The sequence below is a fragment of the Balaenoptera musculus genome, chromosome 20, assembly GCF_009873245.2.
Source record: "Balaenoptera musculus isolate JJ_BM4_2016_0621 chromosome 20, mBalMus1.pri.v3, whole genome shotgun sequence".
Lineage (NCBI taxonomy): Eukaryota > Metazoa > Chordata > Mammalia > Artiodactyla > Balaenopteridae > Balaenoptera > Balaenoptera musculus.
Window position 1 is genome coordinate 36,600,845 of NC_045804.1, and position 25,770 is coordinate 36,626,614.

At 36.1% G+C, this 25,770-nt stretch overlaps 1 protein-coding gene across 1 annotated transcript in view; it reads right to left on the reverse strand.

The window, feature by feature from the left end:
• BCAS3 (BCAS3 microtubule associated cell migration factor) overlaps positions 1–25,770 on the reverse strand; it is a 572,763-nt gene that overhangs the window by 325,387 nt on the left and 221,606 nt on the right. Inside the window, 2 exon segments of the mRNA XM_036838162.1 lie at positions 1,732–1,776; positions 11,706–11,856. Of these exon segments, the coding sequence (XP_036694057.1) occupies positions 1,732–1,776; positions 11,706–11,856 (196 nt within the window).

A 25,770-nucleotide genomic window follows, 5' to 3' on the forward strand; every position in this document is an offset into this window, starting at 1 on the left:
AAGATCCATGTATCTTATTTGTTTTTGGAAGAAATCTGGTTAACACAAAGAATGAAGGTTGACTTTCAGGGAATTTTTATTCCTGTATACCATGATTTTGTTAACGATAGTTTCACAATCTATATCCTAATTTTGATGCTGCATTTCAAAGAGGAAATTTTTATGATGATTTATCATCCTATTCTAATACGACAATGAAATTTTCAGATGTTCCTGTGGCATATGAACACTGAAATTAGTTTGTGTCAAACTTTTAAGTTTCTTTTTGTCCAAGAGAAAAATGATTGGAAGGTTTTCTCCTAGTATAATGGGACAGTATGAACAAGTCCCAGGAGCAGTTAGGAGAACTGCACGTACATGTATTCTGACTAAATTTATAAAATTGATATAACTTACATTAACCAAAACTTCTTTTTGGGCTCACTCACTCTTAAAAGCAAAAAAGACAAAAACAAAAAAGAAAAACAAAACCATGATCTAACTTAAAGAAACTACTTTTCAAAAATGGAATTTTCCCCTTAAAGCAGAAAAGAAATCATAGCAATAGCAGCGAACATTTACTGAGCTCTTATTATGTGCCAGGCACTGTTCTAAGCAATTTATATTGTCGGTTCATTTACTCCTCATAATAAACCTATGAGGTAGGTGCTACTGGTAACTCCGTTTAATGGAGATAAGGAAACTAAGATAAAGAGAGGTTTTAGAAAATTGCCCAAGATCATATAGGTAGTAACTGTGTAAGCTGGGATTTAAGACCTAGGCAGTCTGATTCTGGAGCCCTGATTCTTTTTTTTTTTTTTTTTTAAGATTTTTTTTGATGTGGACCATTTTTAAAGTCTTTATTGAATTCGTTACAATATTCTGTTTTATGTTTTGGTTTTTTGGCCACGAGGCATGTGGGATCTTAGCTTCCCGACCAGGGATCGAACCTGCACCCCTTGCACTGGCAAGGTGAAGTCTCAACCACTGGACCACCAGGGAAGTCCCCTGACTCTTAACTATTGTGCTAAAATTATTATACCAGGTTCTAAATATATTCTATTTCATACCTTTACATAAAAGTATTAAACATACTGTTCCTTTTCTATGATCACCATGTCTAAGACTGACAAAAGTTGTATTTTATGCAGTCTTACATAAGAGTTTACTAAATAAGTTATGGTGGGGAGGTGCTAATAACTCGAAATAATAAGTTACTTAGGAGGTTTTATGTGAAATACAAATTTCCTTATGTAGCTCCGTAACTACCTAAACTATTCAAAACAGAACTGACTCTTGTTCCTTTGGTACCAAATAAAATGCAGTAAAAATTTATAGGGTATTTTTAGTATACCTTAAATACATTTACATTTCAAAATAAATCTTGTTTTCAAATGTTCAGCATGTCATGTAGGGAATTTCTATCACTAAAATACTCAAAGCTTTAAACTTGGGTGTTAGCCTTTGTCTTATGATATATACTAGCGTTATTATGAGAATTCTTCTAATTTCTTTTTTTTTTAATATTAATCTATGATTTTTTATGTGACTTTTCAAGAAATGAAGTGAAACCAAGAAAACTAATCTTTTAAAGCTTAAATACCAACATTCATGTCCCATCTACAAATTACTCAGTAATTCGGTGCATCTATCTGTGATCAGGCCATGCAACTGAAAACAAAGTACAAAACAGAGTTACTTTCTGAGAGTACAGCAAATGAATTAGGCATGCTGGACTGAACTGGGACTCACCATGGAGCTTTTATGGAAAAACACCCCGCTCCAAACAGATAAGGCCTTCATGGAAAAGGGGGGAAAATGCACAAAAAATTAGAGGAAAACTCATGTAACATTAACAAATACATGTTTATTATACTGTTAAAGAGTATGGATAAAATCAATTAAAAAATTAGTAATCGTTTACAATCCTGCCATAGATACTAACAAGTCTGATATAACCAATCAATAGAATGATGTGCAGTAACAAGGCCCTTAATTTTCATAGGGTTAGAGATTTCAAAATGCTCTATTTCTCCCCCTTTTCTGGAGCACCCCTGTAGGGTTCCTAAGGTAAAATAAAATAAAATCCACTTCAGAGGCCCTTTAAAACAAAGTACAAGTTAAATGGAATAATCGGATGGAGAAAAGAGTGGGACCAGTAGCAACAGATGTGTGGTTGTGTGACACGAAATGTTTAAAACTAGCGAAAGGGGACTCAATAAAAATTTGATAAGCATTGTTTGCTGTTCACCAGTTGTAGTCTCAGAGCCACAGAAAGAAAGTACATATTTTCTAAGCTGCTTAATTACAGTAAGTTGAACTGCATATTGCTGGTCAAAGGAACTAACACTAAAACCAAGTCTGTGGTATGATTTACTTCCATTTTAGGGTCACATTCCAGGAAATTAGCATTACTCTTAATAATGATAGACGAGGTTAGCTTCCTCTATCTGGCCTACACTGGGCTAGGCTGGAATACAGGAAACTAAAGCCACAACTGCTTGCTTTAAATACAGCTGGGGATACAAAGGCAGACTTCAACGTTACACATACTTCTTAATATTCTGTTCATAGCATTTAAGACATGCTATGCACATTTGCACACAGAACAAAATATTGCTGTTGCATCTGACATTTGGAAGGAAGACATAATAAACTGAGAAGGAAAGAGCACTGCATAACTTGGTAATTTTCTTCTTCAACTTTGGTGCTAGGAACATTAAAAAAGAAAAATCATGCTAATTAGCATCAATCTCCCAGTGAACTGAGTATATTCACAAAACAGTACAATTCTGAGGACTGAAGAACAGAAGATATGAAAAAGGGAACAGAAAAGCAAGATACTATTAGAAGAAAGAGTGAGTTGGAAGACAGAAATACTGGAAAAGAAAACTTTAGAGATGATGTCAATACAAAGCAAGGAAATCTCTCCCACAGTTAATGACAAGACCACAATCAGAGAAATGTCATCATTCAGATGTCATCATCCACATCTAAAACAATGTATTTCAAAAATTTTTTAACTATGACCCATAGAAATATACAGTTGGCCCTCCATATCCATAGGACCCACATCCACAAACAACTATAGATCAAAAAAAAAAAAAAAAAAAAAGTTCCAAAAGGCAAAACTTGCTGTGCACCAGCAACTATTTACAATTTAGAAATGATTTAAAGTATATGGGTAGATGTGTGTAGGTTATATGCAAATACTAGGCCATTTCATATAAGGGACTTGAGCATCTATGATTTTGGCATGGGGTGGGAACCAACCCCCCTTGGATACTGAGAGACAAATGTATTAACGTGTAAGCTGGTATGTACATGAACACACACAAATTGAAACAATTTAATGAATGTGGGGTTTTTTGGTGTGTAATCAACTTTATTATTCTCTGTTTCAACATTTTGTAAACATTAATGTTGGGATTTAGTTACAGTGAAGATTGTTGCATATAATGACAGGGTAGGTAGGTCTGAGTGGGGCCTTAGATTCTATATTTCTAACAAGCTCCTAGATAATGCCAAGGCTGTTAGCTTGCAGAACCAGTAGCAAAATTACATTCTATTATATTCTATTTCATTAATGAAAAAAAAGTTAGCCATGATCCCCTTGTCTTGATTTCATGATTCACTAATTACATCAGAAACAAAATGTTACTGGAGCTCACCCTGAACTTTGAGAAACACCATTTTAAATAAGTGTGACCACATGAAGACTCCAATGTCTCAACAGCACCGTGACGCCATAAAAAAAGGATCAGAAAATGGAAAGTTCAACACATTTCCGTATGCCCACAAATACCACCAAAATGAAGAAGTTATTGTTGGCACATACTACCCAACTCCCTTTCATTTTCTTCCTTAGGCAGACACCTGAATTAATCAAACAGTTCAAACGATTCTGACAGAAGCACTTGTGATCTGGAACGTCTGGGCATGAGTTGCTCTTTAGCATATATTGTATAGAAGCTAGACAGTCTCCCACCTCACTCCAAATATCAGAATACAACTGATTCACTGTAAAGAATTTGAAAGTTTTACCTTAGTCCTTTATGACTTAAAAGGCTTCTGACTGACCCCCAAAATCAAACAAAAACGAAACAAAACTTTAAGTTTCTACATTTCAAAAGACCAGCTGATGTTCCCACCTACAGAGCCAGTAAGTACCTTTTTCCAAGTTTAAATTTCCTTATGTATAAAAAAAAACATATTAGCCAAACAAATTAAACACAAGTTTTTGGTGTTTTTTTTTGTTTGTTTGTTTTTTTAATATCCTAGATTTTCCTTCCCGGACAGTAGCAGCATGTTACCAACAAGATTTCTACAACCCCACAATCCCAAAATGCACTGTTAACCCTCCAGACACTGTAGCAAACAGGCCTGCACTAAACAGCAGTTGGTCAAGTTTAAAGACAACACAATCCTCACTGTTCACAACATAACTCGGTTGTGTGAGTTACAAGCCATCCTTCTTTAGCCAAATAAGGATCTACAGGCTGACGCAGCTCAAGGAGAAAACAGGGGTTGGGGAAACAGGGTGAAGACCCGCTTCAGTACGTACATTTGGCACAGTCCCAATCTGTACTCACCCACTTCTTACTCGCTCCGACAAACTGGACCTCTGCCACATACATGTAAAAGAAGAGCCACAAACTCCAATGAATTAGAGTGACTGACGTAACTACTGACTTTGCATGGGTGGTGTCAGCTGTTCTTTTGAAATGTGCCCGCTTCATCTTCGCTCAGTAGGGAAAGAATGAAAATATAAAGTCACAAAGGCCAAGTCCATGATCCAGCTGTCTTCACCTATGACTTTCCCCTCCTCTCCAAAATCCCGCAGCTGTAGTTTTACAGGGGGTGACTCGAAGGAGGAAGAGAGCATGTGAGTAAGAGTGTATGGGGAATTAAAATGGTCTGTATTAACAAATGCAACTCAAATTACCATATTCAGGTATTAAGAATTTGTGTGTTTTCCAAACACTATTAAGTTTCAGCAGGTTGAACAATCCTGCCATGTAAAACCTATCCACTTAAGTCATGATTATGTCCTTTTTAAGCTGAATTCTGATTGAAAAATCAAGAGACTAAAAATCCAGAAATGCTAGTCCAGCATAAAGTGACTCTGCCTTTGGTTCTCAAACAGTTTCTTCTGGAGATTGTCAGAAGACAGTTAGGAATTGTGCTTTATATCAAATCATTGATGCTATGTAACTCTTTAAACTCTGATTCATTTTTTCAAAGGCCACAGAGTACCACAAAAGCTTTGGTCTTACTAGCTGAAAAGAAGACAAATGTGAAGATTTTTTTTTTTATATGTAAGGGAAAAGTAAAACTAGATTTGATTTTAACATGGTAAAATCTTTTATAACCTGACTCGAGTGCTGAAAGGCATTAATAATGATTAGATTTCACCATCTCCAGAGTTATAGAAACTAAAAAAATCTCTGAAAGTCCTATTTTCCAATTGATCATGTCCTATGAGAATTCAAGCACTATCACTTAACAGACATCAGAAAGAGCCCATATAAATATTAAACATACTGAACAGAGAAAGGGCTATACAACATTATGTGTAAAATTGTAAAGTAAAGCCGTATTCTCTAACAAAATATTCCAGGAACCCTAATGACTCTGCTACACTCTCTATGCCCCCTGTTAAGCAGCACCTTTGATGGACACACATTTCCTACGTGCATGCAAGCAAATCAGTCCTCACATCATTTTCAAGTATTACTTTAAATTTTTCATTAATTTAATTTTAACCACTCACTACTACAGAGACCTGTGGCATTATTGGCTCTCAAATTATTGATCTGAAGGCAAATTCAAGCTGAAATATACAGATAAATTGTCTAATCTGAGGTACGTTCAACATGCAAATTTAAATTACAAGCTCAAGATTTTCATTAGAAAAACACTAATGTTCAAATTCTGCCAGATGGGGCAGAAGAGAGACTAGAATAGTACACACAGATTGTCAAATTTCTATAGAAAGTAGTGCTTGCTGACTTGTAATAACAGTATATAGGAGACTTAATCCCCTCGCTGCTCCCATCTCCCCCAAATCCACAGATTTATGGTAAAAGGGAACAAACTATGGAGTGGTTTAAGTACTCTACTGATTTAGTACAAAAACTGGAAACTCAAACTATATATGTATATTGCACATGTAGACATATCCATCCTAATGAAAATACATTATCAATTACTTTATATCTGGAACCAAACATATATAGCTTAGCTATCATGAAATAACACATAGATAAGACAGGGCTGGAAGGTGGAGAATTACCATTTGCTACTGTATCTGGGGAATCTTTCTCCAAATCTTTCCCATTTAACTCTTAGAACTTCACCTATAACATTTGGGGCTCAGGTCGAAGTGTCTAAATAAGCCAAGGCAGACCTAACTGAATTAGAAGGAGGAATAGACCTTCCTCAAGGACTATATGTCAATGTCATTTATTCACTTAGCAAGCTCTGACGGCAGATTTAGTCTACAAATTTCAATTACAGATAATCAAATAAATGCTATTAAATGCTTCCATTTCTAAATAAGAATAATCATCTATGTCTTCTAAATGGAGCTCTTGTGAAGCACTGGCCTAGGGCACAGCAATGAATGAGGCTTAGAAAGTAGGTAACAGGATCGAACACCTGGTGGGAATTCATACACTGTAAGTATGACAGATAATAATCCATACATACAAACTTTCATTTTTCAGATGAAGAAATTTACCTAGGACACACTGGTAACGGCAGAACCAAGATGTGAAACCAGAGCTTCAGACTCCTAAGTCAGTATTCTTTTACTACATTACCTACTTCTACAGGGTCAGGCCCAAAGTCCCTAATACCTAGCTCGAATTGCTCACAAAGAAATGAATAAATACAAACATGGGGGGAGGGAAGAAGGAGCAAAAAGCTGCTCGATTTAAGAAAAAGGAAACCTATGAAAGACAACAAGTCATACCAGGTTTACTTCACCAAAAACCTCAGCTAGTTAAGGGCAAGGAAGTAACTTCATTCCCAATTTCTATATTTTTATTCCCATGAAATTACTCTGACCACTTTTTTTTTTTTGCATATTCCACATATACTGTTCTTTTTATTATTTATTTATTTATATTTATGTATGTATGTATGTATGGCTGTGTTGGCTCTCAAACCCACGTCCCCTGCATTGGCAGGCAGATTCCTAACCACTGCACCACCAGGGAAGTCCCCTGACCACTTTTTGAAATGTACTGTTCCTTGCTTGTGCCCACAAAATGATGTGTATATGTTAATAATTTTAGATTTGATGTACATAAAATTAAGCATATTGATGAAAATTACCTCATTTAGTAAGTTTTTACATAGGAAGCATTAAAAATTAATTCAACCAAACATCTATGGACTATTGCTTAAGTAAATCCCTACTACAAAAACTTTACACTCCAAAACAATGAGCAATCCCTTAGCACCCAGTTTCACTTTTAATAGATGAAAAAAAACTACACTTATTCACACATGATAAAAACATGATGGAGGTCTTTCCAATCCTCCAGTCTTAGACTGGAAGAAATGGGTTTTGTCTGAATGAGTGACTGTTAAACCAAAAGATTCTTAGCGTGTCTTTTGCCTTCACCAGCGTGTACCACAATCGGGTTAAGCAACAGCTGTTGCCAAAACAGGCCTTATTTCCTCCCAGTTGCTGCTTCAAGGTACAGAATATGAAGGTGCAAATACATCTGTCTTTTGCCATTTGTAGTTCTACTGGCCTTGCAAATGTCTTCGAATAAGACAGATGGTCCCTGACACTGCACAGGCTTTCAGGGATCTATATTTCCAAAAATAAGAGGGCAGACATGAAACACGGTAAGTACATGCCTATCCCCTGAAGGTCTGAGTTAAGGCTTCCATCTAAATTTGGTTATTTAAATATAGGATCCTAAGCAATCCTTAGAAATCTCTATGCTAGAAATATGATTTTTAATGTTTATTTCATGCCGTTATGCCAAATATCTAGGACATGGGACAAATATATATATTTTACTAGATATATTATCAGGTATACTTGAACTTACATGTCTATAAATGAGTCAGCTCTGTGCTCTCTTTCTACATAATTCATGTCAAATACTTCTGTTAATTTTATCTTTAAAATGTTAGGAAAGGCATTTCACTAGAGCACAGAGTAAATCAGGATTTCCACAATGACCTGGAAAATTAAAAGCCTGTTTGCTCATCACTCTGGTGACCTTAATGTGGCAATCAAAATTCTCAGTAAATATAATAAAATTTGATGGAAATAACGCAAGTGAGCTAAGGGCAGCTTGCGAACTGGTCACAGTAAAAAAAAAAAAAATTTTTTTTAATAAAACTGAAATAAGGGCTTCCCTGGTGGCGCAGTGGTTAAGAATCTGCCTGCCAATGCAGGGGACACGGGTTCGAGCCCTGGTCTGGGAAGATCCCACATGCCGCAGAGCAACTAGGCCCGTGAGCCACAATTACTGAGCCTGCGCGTCTGGAGCCTGTGCTCCGCAACAAGAGAGGCCGCGATAGTGAGAGGCCCGCGCACCGCGATGAAGAGTGGCCCCCGCTCGCTGCAACTAGAGAAAGCCCTCGCACAGAAACGAAGACCCAACACAGCCAAAAATAAATAAATAAATTAATTAATTAATTAATTAACTAATTAATTTTTTTTAAAAAAGAAATAAATATATAACCTTACTATCTAATGGGTGAAATCTAATGATATAAAAATGTCTGGGATGTGCTTCAAATCTCAGCATATGTCAAAAATGGAAATCTAGGGGACATAACTTACTCTCCCAAAACAAATATTACGTTTGGTTAGGCAAAATACATGTATTTCAATGAAAATGCTAAATGTTAAGATAATAAAACCACAAACTATATTCTAAAAATTCTATGACCAAATGTTTGGGTGACTTACAGTAGTACTATAAGAACTATAAGTCACAATAGCAATTTCTAAATATAATCAACAAACCCTTCAGAAAATGGCTTAAGGGTATTAAGTCTTGTAACCTAGCCATAGCCAAGCATAAGTTATGAATACTATCATCAAAGTGTTTTTGGTCACTGTAATCTCTGTTAATAGGAAGGGAAAAAAAGAATAGTAGGAGGGGAGGGAAAAAAAGAAGAGTGGGTGGGGTAATTTATGGAGCACTAAAGCTCTGCCATAAGTAGAGAAACAACCATATGGAAGAAAAAAATACTAATAAAATGAGTTTTTGGTGGATGTGTGTGTGCATGTGTGTATGTGTGTGCAGAGTGAGAAAAGATAAATGATAAGGCAAATATGTTAAACTGCTAACATTTGGGAAATGTGGGTATGCTGGAATTCCTTTTACTGGTCTTGTAACTTTTTTTGGTAAGTCTGAATGAATCTCTATCAAAATGTTTAAAATTAAAAGCCAAGGACTCATTGTGGGACAAATAGTAATTATTCTTTCTAAACACTCCAAGACAGAGGACATGCCAAAAAGAATTCAAAAATTTGGGAAAAAAAAAACGGTTTGAGATCTGAGATAAAAAGCCCAGTAAAGAGGGAGGAGATATGGGGATATATGTATATGTATAGCTGATTCACTTTGTTATAAAGCAGAAACTAACACACCATTGTAAAGCAATTATACTCCGATAAAGATGTTAAAAAAAAAAAGCTCAGTAACTAATAAGATACATGTATCTTGAACTAATATTAATTTCAAAGCACACAATTCAAATTCCTATCACTTAATTCATTAATAAATAATTATTAAACTGTCTAGAATATAAGGGAACATAATACACGTGCTCTGAAAATCTAGGAATTGTGACCAAGTTTTTAACAAGAACAGGAAACACAGAAGTTATCTAAGTTCATAAAGTATGGTAGTTCAGGAAGACACCAGATGATTAATAGTTTCTACCCATCTAAAGACAGAGAGAAAGAGTAGCAAGAGAGACAGTGAAAGAGTGTGTGATACAGTTTATCTTTTTATTATGGAAAGTTTCAAATATATACAGAAGTAAACTCACTTTTCAACCCTCCCCACAAATATTTTGAATTAAACTCAAAGATGACGTGATTTCAGGCATAGAACTTCATTTAGGATCTTAGAGGTAAAATTAAAATCAAGAGGAACAATTTTGAGATTAGATTCTTAGATTCAGGAAAGACTGACAGACACTTTGTAGAATTCTACAATGCTGGGTTGGATCAAGAAGGTATAATTATGTACTGACTGACTTCTGTGAGTGAAAAAATAACTTTTAAGATTATGATTCAAGATTTAGTCCCATTTTTATTTGATTCTATGTCCCAGAAATGTATCATTACACAAAGAAAAGAATGAGCCACCTGTAAATATAAGTTCATAACCCCTTTACTATCCATAGCCACTCTTATTTAACTTATTTTAAAATAAAGAAACTAAATAAGAGGAAACGGAGGTAAAAATTCTATTTAAATTACACTACTAATGAAGAGTTAAAAAGCTGATATCAATTTTTAAAAATACAGGCAAATGATTTGTATCATAAGATGTCTGATTTGGGAGCTAGGTTTGCTGTATTTTTCCCTTAATACACCACAAACTCAATTTCTGCATTCAGCAACAGGAATTTATAGGCAAACACAACTCCACTAGGTAGAGGGTCAATTTCAGCGTTATGGTGAAATCTGGAGCTAAAAGGCCTCGTCCTGGAGAATGAGTATTTCTTCTTACAGAAGTAGCTTCTGTAAACACTTTACCACCTAGCACAACAATATTAAAACATAATGATACAGCAGCCACATAATTAAGTCTATTCCTCTTGTTGGAAAGACCTTGAAGACTATTTGAAGCCAAGATGGAGTTTTCTCTTGACTACCAAATACAGAATTTTAAGAGTTGTTCCATTTCAAATTATGCTAAACCTCAGGATTGCTTATTGATGAAAATAGGTAATTTGGCTATAGACATATATATTTTGGGGAACATAATGGAGTTTCACAGTTGTTATACAATTGAATATCTAATGATCTTATATCTTAGACACAGCACTTTATTTTCAGGAACCCAAAGAAGTGATAATTTTATATTCCTAACAGGTAGGAATTTGAAAATTTTTTAAATAGCTAAAATAAGCACGAAGATATCAAGTGAGTCATCAGGAGCCTCTGAGGATGTTAATGACCAATCTCAGTAAAGCCTAAACCCTAGGACTCTGGATTTTGAAAACTATCCATAATATCACATTGTCCTGATACTAATGATAGATTATTATATGTAAATTGCACCTCAATATAGATGTTTTTTTTTTAAGTATTAGAAACATGGTTGTCATATTAAGTTCTCTCCTTAGTATTTGGGTCAGTCAAAATTTGGGGGTCATTATAAATCCAGATCATGTCCACAAAAGCAAGAAAATGCAACTGTACTACTTTCAGACAAAGCCACAAGGCAGCAACTATAAGCCTGTGTAAATGGATCTGGTTTTTATTAGCCAATACTAGTTTTCACAACTTGTCACTGCTTTGTTATTTCTGTGAATGTGCATGTATATGGCTGTGTATGAATGTGTTCGTGTATGTTCTATACTTTGTATTTAATCTGCTGCCATTAAGTCTCATGTGGGCTGGAAATGAAGAACATAATCAAAACCACCCAAAGAAAAAATATGCTTTATTTTTGTGTATTTAATCCTCTAAAACAGCTACTAAAAAAGTATCAAGCCTGAGGCCTTACCCTGTTCGTTTGGTGATGGTCCCCAATGTCATTGGCTGCTTGATTTGTGCAAGAGGCATCAATACCATCAGGCTGGGGAGAGGAGAAAGCCGGGGGTTGCCAGGGTTGTTGTTGGCAAAATTATTGTAGGAGTCTTGGCTGTTGAGTTTCCCTACAAAGAGAAAAAAGAAAAGAAAAGCATCACCGAGCGAAGTTTCCTTCTCTGATAGGATTTGCACTGACTCCACTAATCTTTTAAGAAAGTTACCAAAGGCAGAAGGGATTCTAAAAGAATCATGGCTATATGGATGGAAGAAAAACAAAGGACTCTGGTAATACCAAATGTGCATTGATTATAAACAGAGACTGTAGTGTTTGAGGATGGAGGATTGGAGGATACAGAATTGGATAGATGTTACATGGTTATACAAATAATTGGTATAAAACTTAATTATAATTTTATGGTGCTATAAAGAAATATAGGATAGTAAAAGAAAATAAAATGGCAAGATCTAAATTAGCCTAGAGGAAGCCTGGAACATTTCCCTAAACAAGCTTGAGAGTAAGTGGGGAGAATATTCCAGCCATGGCGACCTGCAAAGGCTCAGAGAGCAGAAGAAACATGAGTCATAAGGATGTGTATCCATAGAATGTACCACAGTAGACATAGGGTGAGACTGACAAAAGTCAATAGGCAAAAACATTGCCTTACTCCCAAAATGTACCACTCCCCACCATAAAATTAAAAAACATAAATCAACCCTTTATTTTATGATGGTATTAATACCAAAAAAAAAAAAAAAAGAATAGGCATTATGGCTCATTAACAACCAGGAAAAACAAGCTCTGTGAAATAAAATCTGATCTGCAGTGAGAGTAATTACTCTGCTCTCACCAATAAGCCAAATTCCTCTCATGCACTTATCTTTTCTCCCTCTCCATGGCTTTGCATTTTTCGGAACATCCTATAAATGAAATTACAAAGTATGTACGGTATTGTCTTGCTTCTTTCACTTGCCAATAAGCATCTGAGATTCATCCACTCTACATTTTCCTACATGTATCAATTCTTTTTATTCCTGAGTATGATCCCATTGTACGGAAGTACTTCAGTTTGTTTACCCAGTCATCGGCGAAAGGACATTTGACTTGTTTCCAACTTTTGGTTATTACAAATAAAGCTGCTATAAACATTTTTGAACAGGTTTTTGTATGAATGCAAGTTTTCTAAAAACATATAAATAATCTAGGAATGGAGTTGCTGATCATAGTAAATGAATGTTTGCATGGACATAATAATTGTATGTTTAAGGTTATGAGAAAATGCCAAACAGTTTGACAAAGTAGCTGATCTTCACACTCCCACTGGCAAAGTATGACAGTTCCAGTTCTTCTGCATCCACACCAGAATTTGGTATTGTTACTCTTTCTGATTTTAGCTATTCTGGCTTTTATTTGGATTTCTCTAATGGTCAGAAATGTTTAGCTTGTTGTTGTTGTTGTTGTTCGTGTACTTATTTGTCATCCATATATTTTCTTTGGTAAAGTACCTATGTAAAGCTTTTGCCAATTTTAAAAACTGGGTTAATATTTTTGCTGAGATATAATTCATATACCATAAAATCCACCCTTTTAAAATGTACAGTTCCATGGTGTTCAGTATATTCTACAGAGTAGAATCATATACTATGATCACTGTCTAATTTCAGAACATTTTCATCACCCAAAAAGAAAGCCCATGCCCATTAGTAGTCACTCTTCCTTTGCCCCACCCATCGGCTTTTGATACAGGAAACTTTTCTGTTTCTATAGATTTGCCTATTCTGGATATTTCATATAAATGAAATCATACAATGTAGCCTTTTGTGAGTGTTTCTTTCACTTATTATGTTTTCAAGGTTCATCCATGTTACCAAGTATCAATAGTTCAGTCCTTTTACTGGTTGAATAATATTCCAATGTATGGATATACCACATTTATACCAGTTGATGAATATTTGGGTTGTTTTAACAGGCTACTATGAATAATGCTTCTATGGACATTAGTGCACAGGTTTTTATGTGGACTTGTGCTTTCAATTTTCTTGGGTATATACACCAAGGAGTGGAACTGTTGGGTCTATATTTAACCTTTTGAGGAACTGCTAAACTGTGGCTGCACCAGTGTATGAGGACTCCAAATTCTCCACATCCTCAACAATATTTGTTATGGTCTATCTTTTTTATTTTATCCATCCTAGTGTGTGTGAAGTGGTATCTCGCTGTAGTTTTGATTTGCATTTTACTAATGACTAATGATGTTAAACATCTTTTTCATGTGCATTTTGGTAATTTGTATACCTTCTTTGGAGAAATGTCTATCCAAAATGTTTACCCAAAATTGAGTTATCTTTTTATTGTTCAGTTGTAAGAGCTAATTATATTCTCAGAATGTAAGTCCCTTATCAAGTACATGATTTATAAATATTTTCTCCCATTCCATGTGTCATCTTTCACTTTCTTCATGGCATGCTTTGAAACATAAAAGTTTTTAATTTTGATGAACTCTTTATATTTTCTTTAATTGCTTATTCTTTTGTTATCATGTCTAAGAAACCACTGCCCAGGTCCAAGGACACAAAGATTTAGAGCTATGTTTTCTTCTAAGAGTTTTATATATTTTTAGCTCTAATATTTAGGTCTCTGACCAATTTTGAATTAATTTTTATAAATGGTGTGAGGTAGGGGTTCAACTTCATTCTTTTGAATGTTGAATATCCACTTGTTCCAGCATCATTTGTTGAAAAGATATTCTTTCCCATACCAATGGATTGTCTTGGTACCCTTGCTGAAAATCAAACGACTATAAATGTAAGAAATTATTTATGGATCTTACTCTCAAATTTCAAAAGTTCTTTATATATTCTGGATATAAACCTTTTATAAGATACATGATTCTTAAATATTTTCTACCCTGCTGCAACTTGTCTTTTTCTTCTCTTATAGATCTTTTAACAAGCAAAATATTTTTTTCATATACTCCACTTTATGAATGTTTCTTTTGTACTTCTGTTTCAAAAATTCAATCTAAAAACTTTTTAACTTTTATATTTTATACTTATTTACCACAACCTTACAAATATGCATTTCGAATTTTTTTGTTTTTTAACCAGTGTCCTCAAAATAGTGCCTATAATGTCTATTACTTCAATACTGTGACACTTGAAATCTGAGGCAAGTCAGGATCCATGATCGCTTTTGTTTTTTCCATTTAATGATATCTTGGCCTAATGACAAACTTAGATTTGTCAATTTGTACTGCTATCTGAAAATAAACAGAAAACACATATAGTCACTGAAAAGAAAGAAATGAGAATAGCAGAAGGGAACATACTATACTGTAGAGCAGAAGCACCCATTTGGACATTTACTATTTCTATATTATTTGGTGTCACCACCTTGTAAGCCTACCACTACAAAATTCAAGTAAGTTACAAATCTCCCAGAGAGAAGGTTATGAAATATAAAGACAGAAGTTGGGATTACATTATCAATGTCCTCTTCAGATACAAGCCACATGGAATTAGAAAATTTAGATCAGTGTGTTTGTTTTTCATTTCGAAGTTGTTTTGAAATTCTGCCATATCGGGATGACTTCTAAAATAGCCATTACATAAACCCTTACCCAAATACACACATACAGAACTCACTGAAGACAATACTTTAACTTTCAAAACTCCTATAACCCTTGTTCACTTTTTTCCAGGAAGAATAAGGACTGTGAAGCATCTCTGTCACTGCAAATAATGGTTTTTCAGAGGAACTTAAGATAGAAAAAAAACAGACAGGGGCTTCCCTGGTGGCGCAGTGGTTGAGAGTCTACCTGCCAATGCAGGCGACACGGGTTCGAGCCCTGGTCTGGGAAGATCCCACATGCCGCGGAGCAGCTGGGCCCGTGAGCCACAACTACTGAGCCTGCGCGTCTGGAGCCTGTGCTCCACAACAAGAGAGGCCGCGAGAGTGGGAGGCCCGCGCACCATGATGAGGAGTGGCCCCCGCTCACCGCAACTAAAGAAGGCCCTCGCACAGAAACGGGGACCCAACACAGCCAAAAATAAATAAATAAATAAATTTAAAAAAAAAACAAAACCTAAATAATAGTGAAAAGAGGATGGGAGTCTCCACAGTTGAATTTCCAGGATAGGACTTTTCACTTTAAAAAAAAAAAAAACAGAAAAATCATGCTGAATTCCTTTTCTTTCTAAGACAGTCAGTGGTCTGTTATGCTTCTTTGATGGATCATTATATCCAACAAAACTTGCTGCTTCCACCAATATTTTGTCATTATCTGCAAAAATGCCAGCTGGGATTTTGATAGGGATTGCACTGAATCTGTTCATCAGTACAGGGAGCACTGCCATCTTAAGAATATTAATTCTTCCAAGCCAAGAACATTGGATGTCTTTCCACTTATGCAGGTATCCTTTAATTTCATTGAATACTGTTTGAATCTGAATCTAATTGGATCTGAAATCAGACCACAACCAAGCCAAGAACATGGGATGTCTTTCCACTTATGAAGGTATCCTTTAATTTCTTTGAATATTGTTTGGATCTGAATCTAATTTGGATCTGAAATCAGACCGCAACACGAAATATGTCACAAGCTAATGAAATTCAAGGACTATGTTTAACACACACATTTCACAACGAGCAGTCAAATATTTGTTGAGTGCCTTACCCTAAGATCACACACTGTGAGGACTGCATTTTTCGTTGTCACAAAGCTTACAGTCTAATATGCATGAAACAGGAATAATTAAGTGCTAATTGCCTAGCACTAAAGATAAGTACACATGGGATCAATTATTTGGAGAAGAGATCATAGAGCAGATGAGACATAACCTAGGCTTTGAAAGATGGGTAAAATATGGATAAGAGCAGAAGAGCAGAAATATTCTGAGGATAAGGATAACATGAAGAGAAGAGCGTGTAAAGTGATGCCACAGATGTGAGCAATAGTAAGAAATCTCTAACTAGGAGAGAATTATAATGGAAAGCAATGGGAAGATAATATATTTCAGTTTTAGAAGAATATTTCAATTGAGGCAGAGGAGTAGGAACTTAGGTACCTAAATTCTTCAGCAAGGGAACAGCACAGATTTTGAGATCATTGAACTTTACAGATAGGATGCATAGTCTAGAAAAAGGAAGTGATTTCACTGAGAAGTTCCAAATCTTGTGGTTACGTTAGCCATAACTTAAAACCCTTCGTTGGCTCACCAAGATAAAACAACCTAAAGGGAGCATACAAGGTACATCACATCTATCCCTCGCAGCCTTCTACCTATTGTCAAGCAACACCCAAGTATTTATGAGCTTTTATTCTTGGTGTCTGTGTTCATGATGTAGCCTGTGAAACCCAGTGTATCTGAAAGAGTAAAATAAGTTGGGTATGTTTCATAAGAATTCATAAGTGTCTGACATATTTTACTATGTGGTAAGCAATTTATAAAAATAGCTTTAATGAAAGAATAAGTAAAATGGTCAACAATGACAAGGTTCAGAAAGGCAAACAGAGAGAGACAGCTGCTAACTCTGGTAATGTTCAATAGGGTAGCTTCACTAAAGAGGTGACAAATCATATGGAAAGGGATAAGTAAAGGAAGCGTTGATAGGAAATGTTTCCGGTAATGGATACAGAACACAAATTTAAGGACTTTGGAGCTGAAAAGAAGCCGTTAACAAAATGAGATACTGTACCAGGCAAAGGTTTCATTCAACATTCATTCTTTCAACTCACACTTTTTGAGCCTTATTGGTATGAGGCCCTGTTCTAGTCCTGGATAAATAAGTCCAAGGGACTCCTGAAGAGGTCATAACATAATGAGACAGAAAGACTATAGGTCTTTAAAGGATTTAATGGGAGAAAAAGTGCTAATAAAGATATCTGCAAAAGTGGTTGAGAGTCTGCCTGCCAATGCAGGGGACACGGGTTCGAGCCCTGGTCTGGGAAGATCCCATATGCCGCGGAGGGGCTAGGCCCATGCGCCACAACTACTGAGCCTGCACGTCTGGAGCCTGTGCTCCACAACAAGAGAGGCCGCGCTAGTGAGAGGCCCGCGCACCGCGATGAAGAGTGGCCCCCGCTTGCCACAACTGGAGAAAGCCCTCGCACAGAAACGAAGACCCAACACAGCCATAAATAAATAAATTAATTAATTTAAAAAAAAAAAGATATCTGCAAAATGTCTCAGGAACAAAAAGGAAGGATATGTTTTTCATTGTTGTTTTAAAGGGACGATATGCAAATTTTGAGTATAGAGGAAGGAACTTGGATCTTCTCATCTTCACTTTTCTAGTAGAAAATAAAGGATGAGAGCTGTGTGAACAATTAATTCAGGAATTAGTAAAATGAGGGAACTAGCTTAGACAAGAAATCTCATTAACTCACACGTAATGATCTACATATAAAAATATATGTTAAAAGCACAAAATTTAAAAACGAAAGTTCATACTGAATCAATCAAATACACAAAAATAGTATAATGATCCTTTCTTCCCTTTTCAATTGTTCAAAGTCTTTGTTTAAAGACGATTTTCACTATCTCTTTCTTGGGTCATGGATTTTCTTTGAAAATGAAGCTAGAATCTAACAAACCCCCAGATTTATCCTCCACAAAAACTGTTAAGACTCCTCCAGAGTAGGAGCAGTATCTTACTAGTTGTTGACAGCTCAGTAAATGCTGAATGAAGGGAAGAAATATATTTTTTCTCATATCCAGGAAATATAGGAAAATATAGCCCTATGATCTATAGAAAAAAAATTAATTTTGGAGGGGACACCCAAAGTCCTTCAGAAAATATAGCCCTATGATCTATAGAAAAAAAATTAATTTTGGAGGGGACACCCAAAGTCCTTCAGAAAATATAGCCCTATGATCTATAGAAAAAAAATTAATTTTGGAGGGGACACCCAAAGTCCTTCAGAAGATAGCCAGGTGCTGGAGTCCGTGGCTTTCACCAGTCTCCTTAGTCTCAGGTTGACTCGGCCAGGAGCCTGGACTTGGTAACTTTAAGAATAGATCTTCAGACACTTCCTTATCATTATATCAAACCTAAATTTCCGAGCCAGGATTATTCTTGAAGCCTGAAGCTTCTTAATACAAAGAGCTTCAGAGAAAGAAACTCATAGTATCCTAAGCCTTGGATGTGGATTAAGCCTGTCCCTCCATCTTATGCTTCAATTTCCCTTTGGACAGACAGGGAGAGCAGCACTTTCTTTGCTCCACCTTCTAGGCATATATATGATTGTAACAGTAAAATTAAAAATTTCTGAGATCAGTGAAGAGTCACTACATCAATTCTAAATGTCACCTTCAGCAACCATTCTTTACTATGCTTGTCTCTTTATTGTATGAGTACAGCGAAAATAGTGGAGGCTGTTTAATTGCAATTTTAGTAGTGGGCTTCATAAAACCTTAAAATACATATAATATTTCACACAGCATTATACTTACAAATTCCAGCTGGGAAAAGACCTGTAAGTGACAAATGCCATGAGAATGGATATTCTCACAGTATTTCTGGCACATCCAAACAGAGGAAGTCTCAAAAATCTCATGAGAAAATAAGCTCTTCTAAAACTCTCATCCCAGTTTTTTGGGCTTACTCTATATAGATAAACTTCCATAAGCCTTCAGGCTTTTGGGTCTTTAACCAAATCCACTAGAGCTTTGATCCTTTAGAGGTTTACCAGTCCCCAAGATAGACGGAGTTCTCTTGGGGTGGGGGAAAAATCCCAAGTTCCAATAAAATGCTTTCTCAATAAATTAAAGCAGGAATTCTATTTGGGAATAGAAAATCATTTAAAAATCAGAATTTTCAAAACATCCTTTGATGTTTAAAGCGATATTTTGTTTTCAGTTGTTTATTTGTTTATGGATATTATTGTTTTGAATGTTACAATACAAAGCCCGAAGCCAGAACAGTTCACATCGGGGTTTAACCACTGACTTTTTGCATTTACTTGTACAAGTTTGCATTTTTGAAAAAGGAATTATGAAAACAACCTCATGTGCTCTGTTTTTCTCCCCCATTCTGCCTTTTGGATGAAGAATACCTGCAGGTACGATGGGGAAAGAAACTTTCAATCTCCACATTAACACACAGCACCTCTGTCTGTGTGTGAGGCTGATGTGGTGTAATCTCTATTTACTAAAAATGTTTCTAACTTCAAAATGCCACCTTATCATGTATGCACTGTCCCAAAGTATGTTTTCCCAGACTTTCTATACTATAAACACACAGGGGGAAAATGGATGAAGTTGAGGATAAAAGAGAGAAAATAACAATGGGCTTTGTTGCTGTGCTGGAGGAACAGCCTGTCAGGTCAGCTTTGCAGAGGCATATTCCCAAACCAGTCATCATTAACGGACTCACTTCCACAGGAAAAAAAAAGAAAAAAAAAGACAGAGTCTGAAAACTCCGGACAAAAGAAATCCCTGCAGACAAAGTAAAAACAAATTAAAAGACCCATTATAAAACACAGATGCTACAAGGAAAATAAACTTTCCAAGATTTACTGGGCTTTGACAAACTTGAACATTTGTGGAAAAGACATCAGCAACAACTCCCAGGTAATGTGGCTGCAAAGCTAGACTCCTTTCTGTTTTATCTTTACCCTCCCTGCAGAAGCTGCCAGGTTGGTATTCTTAGCTTCTGAATGCATGATGTGAGAACATGTGAATGTGGCAAAGTGCCAGCCACAAGAAATCTCTAAAAGCCAGCAAGATCCTGAGATTACTGCCCATTTCAGATTATGCTAAATATTAAAGTTAATACCGGTATCTCTGTGTGTACACCTTCATTTCGTCTTAAATGCAAACCAGAAGAGGAAAAATAAGACGTAAATGCAATTATAGGCCTCCTCCCTCCCCTCTAAAAAATTTCCCTATCTTACCATACTGCGAACTACGACGAATGAGATCAGTTAAAATAACATTAAGCAATCAAGGGATCAGAGTTCTAGGTGAGAAAGGACCTTAAAACGGTATCACATCAGTGAAAAAGAGAAAACTTTTTGTTATAGGATTCTAGAGGCACAAGCTACAAATTACTGCTAATGAGGGTCTGAGGAAGAGTCTAGGAACAGAAGGTGTAAGAAACTAAGAGCTACAATGGAATCAAGGGGACCAAATGGAGAGTGTGGAGGATAAAGAAGCATTGTCTTTTGTTGTCATTAGGGATGCAGGGATAAACATAAAAATGGCAAAGATTCACGTGGAGAAAAGCAAAATGACACTAGGCAGTGTTGATGGTGCCCTAAGGGAGAGCACAGCTTTTAGGAGGTCTGCATTATCTTCTCACTTTTTGACCCTAAACTTTATTCCTTTAGGCACTCCATTTTTTCTGAAGGTTTACTAAAGAAACATAGAAATGAGACTCCTACAATAGTTTCAAATTCTGTTCTCATCACCCTTCCACACACCTGTCCACAAGATCCACTCTTGTTCTAGGATATAAGCCTCTCAGTCAGTCAGTGTCCTTGGTCTGCTAATATTCTGAATCCTTACATTTTGAAATTGGAGTAACGAGGCACACTAAGAGGCAATGTGGATGTGACAACCTGGCACTCCTGAGAAGATAAATATATAGGGAGAACCCTATTCCCAAATATCCCATTATTATCCTACTTCAACCAACTTCTTTACTCTAAGACCTCATGTAGATGGCCTACTCCCAACATCACGTCTTTCCAAAATAAAAATCGGGTAACAAGTTCATATGGGGCTTTTTGGGTGCTTTTTGCTTTCCACAGAAGACCAAAATGTTCCGTCTGCTTTTAGTATCCTGCTGTGGAATTGACAGGGATAAAAATCCAAAATATACCAATGAGTTTAACTAAGTTAACTCTGTAGCTGAAAAGCTCCCGACTTCTTGACTCTGTCAAAAAGAGTACAATGGTAGCTTGTTTTGTAACAATCACTGGAAATGTAGGCTCTGAAAAGCTAAAAACACTGCTTAGCCCTTGCTTGCCATCTAATTTAACATTAAAGCTTTCTCAGCCAAACACTCGATAATTATTTAATCAAAACCAAATAGAGTCCTTTTGGAATATATAAAAAGTATCCTGTGCAAACGGGAATTTCCTGAATGTGGGTTGTTTGGGGTTGACATTGGAGTCTCTATTTCTCTTTTTCTTTCTTTCTCTCTTTTTTTCCCCTTTCCTAGATGAGAATGACAAGCTTCCCAGCTGCAGTTCCAGGACTTTCACCCTCCTTTTTGACCTTTTCTCAGGCGTATTCCAGTATAATCTGTAATCTACTCAAGTAGGAAGAGGAAACAGCAGCGCCCTGGTGAGAAACAGTGCCTTCTGACCCACATACCAAACTGGGCGGAAGCAATGCTTGTTCACAGGAGCCAAGGAGAGCAGAACACACACAATTAAAAGAAAATGAATAATACATCCATATTTTTTTAAAGACTGTTAACAGAACAACCAAATAGTTTTGGTGACAAAGTGCAAGATAGGAAGCGTTCAAGGACAATTCTGACTAGGCACTGACTTGCTTCTCCCTGTAAAATTTTTGGAGAGTAATAGGTGGTGAAGCAAAGATACTGCAAAAACATATATGCATTTCAAGCAAAACACTTGTTGCTTTTTCAAGTAAACAGTTCACAACACAACAGACAGGTACTTTGGGGGAGGGGTGGGAAGGTAGAAAGGTAAAAAATATCCCCCAGAAAATTGACTTGAAAACAAGAACCCAATTTTTTTTTTTTTCTTTGCAAGATGGGGTTGAGGTTTTTAATGATACTCTCATCACTCTTCCCACTACATACAAAGTAGCTGCACGGAACTTTGCACTAGTGCTTACTAAATGTCAGAATTAAAACTTCACACTCTGGAGACTTGTAACTGCACTATTTATCAAATATTAATCACTATATAAATTTATAGGGATTCCCTTGTGGCACAGTGGTTAAGAATCCGCCTGCCCATGCAGGGGACACGGGTTCGAGCCCTGGTCCGGGAAGATCCCACATGCCGCAGAGCAACTAAGCCTGGGCGCCACAACTACTGAGCCTGTGCTCTAGAGCCCACAAGCCACAACTACTGAGCCCGCGTGCCACAACTACTGAAGCCCGCGCGCCTGGAGCCCGTGCTCTGCAACAAGAGAAGCCACCGCAATGAGAAGCCCGCGAACCGCAACAAAGAGTAGCCCCCGCTCGCTGCAACTAGAGGAAGCCAGTGCGCAGCAACGAAGACCCAACGCAGCCATAAATAAATAAATTAATTAATTAATTAATTAAAAGTATATATATAAATTTATAAATATTCAAATACACAACGTGCTAAGTAGTTTCCTTTTCTAGTCTGAATACTTTTTTACCAGTTAATTATTATTTTAATGTGTTCACGACTGTTACATGTAAATGTGTTCTTCTTTCCTTAAATCCAAAACTCAATAAATTTAGAAAATTTACACATAAAAATAAAAAGTCAAAAGGAACTAACTGTTACTAAAACTATATGCAGAACAAGATCAGTCTACACTACTCCAAAAAGATACTAAAGCTGTCTGAGAACAAGGATCCTTGCGATGCAAAAATAAGCCCAGAAAGGGAGGTAAGTCAGAAACAACATTCAAAAAAATACAAATAAGGGGAAATAAGAAATATTTCCAAAAAGTTCCAGAGATAACAGTGTATGGGGACAAGCACTGAAATAAACTGTATGAAAATCTTCTGTCTGCATCTCCTCTCCACTATACTTTTGGCACAATTTGTTCACACAGCCAACCCAAATTTACAAAATGAATTTTTAAAATCTCCTCCCATAAGTGGGAAGTTCATTACCTTAGTTTATTATTCTTGCAGCATTCCAAGATTTGGGATGAAGACAATTTGTAAGAGCTGGTGCTCTTAATATTTAAGAAGTTTCAGCAATTTTTAATTCATTTTAAACATTAGGATTGTAGTTTACCACTCTTTCCACAATGAAAAATCAAGCAAGACAGTAAATGCACTATACTTAACAGTAGAGGGAACAATGCAAACTGTTTGTATAAAGAAGGAGAATGAAAGAAAAAGATCTTGGGATTTTACTTTAAGAATCAAGTTATTCCTAAAGACGAAAGCAACCTCAAAATTCCCCACTCTTCTGAATCGAAGAGTGGAGTTTTGGGACTAAGTGCTCAGAAGTGAAGACATTTAATAACCCTAGTGCAAAATCCCCAGAATTAAAAATCCCATAATCTAGCAGCACTTAGACCAAATCTGTGATTAAATGAGTTCCCCGAAGTATAAATAAATCCTCATTAAAATTCTTTTTTGAAAATATTCCACACCCATATCGCCCATGCTTATCTTGCAATGAATTCTGTATCATGTCAACAGATCAAACAGAAGCACTTCACTGTTCAAGGAAAAAAAAAAAAAAGAAACTTATCTGCATCATTCAATAAATATAATGTTATTACTTAAACTGTTGAACCTATAAGATATGGAAAAATGGGAGCTGGTACTGAAATAAAAAGAAACACTGTAACAAGATAAAATACTGAATAAATTGCAAGATTTAAGGTGTAATGTTTTTAGACTTGGAGGACTCAAAATAATTTAACATTTGCAGAACTGGTCTTTTTCCAGTACATTAAACACTGTATACTAAGGAAAAATTAAATATTAAAATCAAAGTATTTTCTGTTGAATAACAACGATCGTAGTAAAATGTAAGCAACTTTCATAATAATCAAAAAGATATAATTTAAAATAGCAACAGCAAAGATGCTCCCCACAACCTCCTTCCCGCTCCCTTACCCCCACCCCACGGAAGCCTTCCTTCTTTTTACTTATGACTGTTAAGGATATTTTCTGGCTCTATTTCAGCATCATGACTCAGGTCATGAGAAGTGTCAAAGATGCATTTCCTTCAGATGGGAAAGAGCAACAGATTTTAACAACCATACAAAGATGGGAGTACTGTGCAAAAGAGCCAAATCAGCATTTTTGACAGCAGGGAAGATAAAACCTTTTATACTCACATATATTTTATTTCCAGCTTAAAAACATTTAAATATCATTCTATCAAAATATGCTTACATGTTCTGCTCAAGAAGAAAACAGGAAACCCATTCTCAATTTAGCTGCCTAAATTATCAACAATTTGTGAGAGAGTGTCGTTCACCGACAAAAAAAGAAAAAGAAAGAAATCAAAGTACACATATGAACGTTAATAAATAGTTCGAGTCCTTGTCTTCCAAACTTATTTTTCCAAAAGCAAAACCATGAATTTACCTGTTTGCATAAAAACTCCTTTGACAGAAAGTCCTCGAGAATGAAAATCACAAAGAGGAGTGATACCATGACCATATCTGGGCACCGGAGAATGATGACTCTACTTCTTTCCCTGTAATTCTTCTGCCTTAGCAGAAACACTTTTTCTTAATCAGCTGGATTATTGCCAGAAAACCATAATCATTTATCAGTACTGTTGTTTTATATTTTCTTTCATCCATGATTTTATCAAAAGTGTACACATTTCAATCCATTCCAAATTGGACAGGAGTGAAATATTATTGAACATTTGTTAAGAATTCCCTACTAGTGATGATTCTCAACACTGAAAAGGGAATGGCCTGTCTCTTCTGAAGCCGCCAACAACAACAATGCCCACATAATTCCACTCCATCCATTCTGAAATAGTTTCACTCTTGTGCCTCATTCTAGCTTCAATATTCTCACCTGCAAAAACACATCATCCAATGTTAATACCTCGTTCAATGAACCTTAAATCCCTTTCCTTTTCTCATCCTCCTCCAAATTCTAAATGTCATTTTATGCTAAGAACCTATTATGCTAAGAACCATAACAGTTTCTATTTCTCAGTATGTGTAATGCTGGCACAGCAGCGACCTCACTCTCCGTACTCTTTTGTAGTTTACAAACTATAAGCCAGCAGTCATATTTTTACTTCCTGCTCAGATTTTTAAGTTCAAGACTGCTCACGGCTGCTACTCCCAAGTCTCATAATTTCTAAATCTGTTTATTTGGGTCACTCATGCAGACAGTGGTCACTGTGTATCCTAAGAAGCCCAATTTC